This window comes from Zingiber officinale, chromosome 11B (genome assembly GCF_018446385.1).
Source record: "Zingiber officinale cultivar Zhangliang chromosome 11B, Zo_v1.1, whole genome shotgun sequence".
In the NCBI taxonomy this organism is placed as follows: domain Eukaryota; kingdom Viridiplantae; phylum Streptophyta; class Magnoliopsida; order Zingiberales; family Zingiberaceae; genus Zingiber; species Zingiber officinale.
The window spans coordinates 9220999-9224965 of record NC_056007.1 but is presented as its reverse complement, the minus strand read 5'-3'; the positions used below and the strand labels follow the sequence as shown (position 1 = coordinate 9224965).

At 36.8% G+C, this 3967-nt stretch overlaps 1 protein-coding gene across 1 annotated transcript in view; it reads right to left on the bottom strand.

The window, feature by feature from the left end:
• Positions 1 to 2066: 2066 nt before the first annotated feature.
• Positions 2067 to 3967, bottom strand: part of LOC122034817 (amino acid transporter ANT1-like) — a 4169-nt gene continuing 2268 nt past the window's right edge. The window contains exons 2-3 of the mRNA XM_042594173.1: positions 3940 to 3967; positions 2067 to 2642 (exon numbers count right to left, since the gene is read on the bottom strand). The exon at positions 3940 to 3967 is cut by the window's right edge and continues 635 nt beyond it. Of these exons, the coding sequence (XP_042450107.1) occupies positions 2241 to 2642; positions 3940 to 3967 (430 nt within the window). The 3' untranslated portion in view covers positions 2067 to 2240. The remainder of the gene's footprint in view (positions 2643 to 3939) is intronic.

The window sequence follows — 3967 nt, the reverse complement described above, 5'->3', positions numbered from 1 at the left end:
ATATTTAAAATTTTTTCAAAATAAATCCTTATTAACAAGAGTTCTTGAAGCTTAACCTTTCATTTTTTTTCTCCCTTAAACTCTATATTTACCTTTTCTAAAGTCATTTTTTAAAAGTACCATATTTTTCACTGTGATCAAAAGGGGGAGTAGTGAAGATTAAGTTTAAGGGATGGTAGTTAGTACATATTTTTAAATTTTTTGTTCTCTTTCAAAAATTGTACCTGTTATTTTTTAGGTTTACCCTAACTTAACTTGGGTTTGCTCACATCAAAAAGGGGGAGATTGTTAGTACCCCAAGGTAGTTTTGATGTGATCAACCAAGTCAGGTTAAGTCATGTTGGTATTTAACCCCTGTGTTTAAGTGTGCAGGAACTTAGGAGCATAAAAAGTTGATCGAAAGACACAACTAACGAGAAGGACGGCACGGAAGAGAGCCGACGGACTCGGTGTATCTGAGGGACGAGGTGTTGTGAAAGAGTACGCGGGCAGACGAGAAGGCGGCGCACAGCGTTTTTGAGGGACGAGAAGCCAGAGCAGAAGATTGCTCGAAGGCCGGAAGTTGGGTTCGGGTGAGCCCTATTCCAGATAGCCGAGATCACCCAAGCGAGCAGAGCCGGAACGGAAGACCTAGACTCAAGCGAGCAGAACCAGACGCCCGGAACCCCCTCCGAGCGCCGGAAGTTGAAAACTTAGCTAAACTCTACGTGGCACAAGCCGTCGCGATGGGGATAAAATCTTATCCCCCTCCAGGCGACCCGAACAGGACTATAAATATAATCCTGACCCTAGTAGTCTAGAATAACTTATATATGAGTTTCTTTAAGTGTTCTACTACTTTGTGTGCTTCCAACGCTTGTAAGAGGCTTCTCCACCAACGACGAAGGAAGAATTTGAGTAGTGCTTCAGAGTCTTAGATTAACAACCTTCCATGTTATAACCAAGTAAAAAATCGGTAGCCTCTTATTTTTTTGATTTATTAATTCTATTTATACATGTATATCATTATTTCAAAAGATCGAGAAAGGTTTGTTTGTTATTATTATGCAGACAATTCACCCTTTCTTGCCGGCTACACGATCCTATCACAAATGTCTCCAAACACCCACAGTTTTTCCTTCAAATGGGATTTACAATTAAAGGATGCTGGACTTCTCGGTCGCCTGCCGCAAAATGCTTCCCGATTTACCCTGACGATTGGTGAAAAACTTCTGTGGGGCTGAGCCAATCATCCAGGCTCGACATTACTCAGCCTAGTTAATATTTTTTTTTGTTTGGGCAAAAATCGAATGAGCATTTTTTTTTTAAATCATCAAAGGCATCCCATTTTGATTTTTATCAAAAAGGCACCCCACGCCATTATTAAGTGGTACATAATTATCTAATTATCCTCTGTTCAATATTATTCTCATTATTATCTCCCACCTAAATTCTAAACCGATTGGACCATTGTAATAGTTACGAAACTATAGCAAATACACATGTTGGAGCAGCTACGATTTTGTAACTATATAAAGTAAATGTTAGATGAGTAAGTCAAATCCGCATTGTAGTAGCTACGGTTTAGTAGCTATTACAACGTGAATATTAAATGAGCTCATTGAATCCGCATTGTAGCGGCTATAGTTTCACAGCTATTACAACTTGAATGGTTGGTGAACAAGATTGAATTCACATTGTAGCAGCTACGAAACCGCAGCTATTACAATATGAGTATTTTTAAACATGTTAATTATGAATTGTAGCAGCTACGGTTTCATAGCTGTTATAATATACCCGACCGGGTCAAAATTTAGATAGGAGATTTAGGTGAAAGATAATAATAAATAGTTGAATAATTGTACACCACTAAACAATAGGATAGAATGCTAAAAATCAAAGTGTGATGTCCTGTGATGATTTGGAAAAACCAGAGTGCCTTTTGACTTTTGCCCATCTTATTTCTCTCTGTAATTAATAAAAACAACCAAGAACACATACAGTTCATTGGATAAAACTACAATGCAGTGCATTATCAGCAGTTTAAGCAAGCTATGGAAACACTAAGACATTCATTAAGAAAGGAATCAAGTCGAAAAGGAAGAACAGCTTATCATTTATCTGCATAGAATAATTTACCAAAGTTATTCTGCCGCATCTTGAAATTTAATACATAGGATAGTCCCCTGCCATCTGAAACACTCAAGTCTCAAAGTGATTGTCGACTTAAGGATCTATCCATGGCTTTGTTCGCCGAGATTTCAATTAGACAGGTTGCCTGCGATCGCATTATATGTTCCATGCACAGCAAAGGCCATACCAACAAGAATTATACCATAATCCAATATTTTCTGCCATCGCCGCATTTCAGAGCCAAGAAAAATGAGGTGAAATGAAGCTGGTAAAACAAACGAAAGTAACGCGCAGATGGTGCTACCGACGAAGGAGACGAAGTTTCCAAAACCTGGAACAAAAGAAGCCAATACGCACAGCATTATAAGCACAATTATACGGCTCCCATGGAAAAATAACCACTCCCCAAATGGTGCACTGTGACTAAGCTTCTGAAACCATTTTCTTGACCTCAGCTTTGTCTCGATGATTTCATTAATTGGGTGTGCCATTATCGGGAATGTGAATGCTAGACCAATACATAGACCAACCTGTCGGACACAAGTTAAAAGAGGTTCAGAAATCATCTATCTTTGATACGGGCACAGAACTACATTCCTGTAAGGCAAATCAAATTAGATTACATCTTTCTTTTTGCTCCTTCAGTTACTATTAAGTGAGACTTCCATTTCATTTTCTAATAGACCTAAATTAAAGTATTGAGGGATTTTACGACATTAAACCTTTAGTTGGCTAATTGGATGAAACATAAAAGGGTCAATTAAGAGTACAGCACTAAAATTAAGTATTCTATCTCAAGGTAGGTTCAGCAATTCAAAACTTTACTGATGTTAACACCGTCTACTATTATTTGAAGTTGGCTACACAAACTGCAATGCTTGCTTTTAAAGAACAAAATTTCAATTTCAATCTGCAGTAATTCCTCTGTGTCTTTTATTAGAATTTTCATGTCAACTATAGTTGCTCATACTGAACTACAAGTATCAACACTGTGAATCTAAGTGTCTGACATAATTTTTTTTGGAAAACTCTACATGTGAGTAATAAAAATATTGAGTGTCTACTCGGCATTTTGATATCATCAGTATCCAACATGGGTAGATGAAGAATCAAAGTATCAAAAGTCAAATACTCATCTATTTCATTTGAGTGCTGATGCCAGTTATAAACAGATGTAGTTAATTTTTTTCAAATATAGATTGGAAACTTTATTACAACTACATGGTATTCATCTTCAGCTTGTAAAAGCATCGGAATTACTCAGGCAGTTAGTGCAAATTAAGCATTTCAGTCTACTTCTTCAATCATTCTCAAAGAGAACTTCAACCAGTTAATTAGAACCTCAGGCTCAGCCTTTTGGAATATCGCTTGTTACTCAAACCTACAGAGGGATAGTCACTTTCATTAAGTTTGCTACATGCAACAGTGACCAGCTTAAGGGATAGTAATATTGTTTGCTAATCACCAAAGAACTTGATCCATGAAATTTGGAATTACTCAAAATTTTCTTTTGTGCATATGATGGTTACATCGAGATAATAGAGTATAAACTTACATGCTACCTACTAACTGTGAAGAAGTGTACTAAAACTTTTTGTTTGCGTATTTTTGAATCCACAAAATTTTAGTAAACTATTAAATAATGTAAAAGGTCCATAACCACTTGTACCAGTTTTTCTACCAATTCCATATACAGAATACAGATACGAAACAAAGAAGTTCAAGATGTGTGCGTGCATATGCATCTTGAAAATGATCGTGCTCCTAAAAATGTTCATATTGTAATTTGTGATCATAACGGCAGAAGAAATGATAAATCCAACTAACCTTTACTGCGATACCGGACCAATTGTCG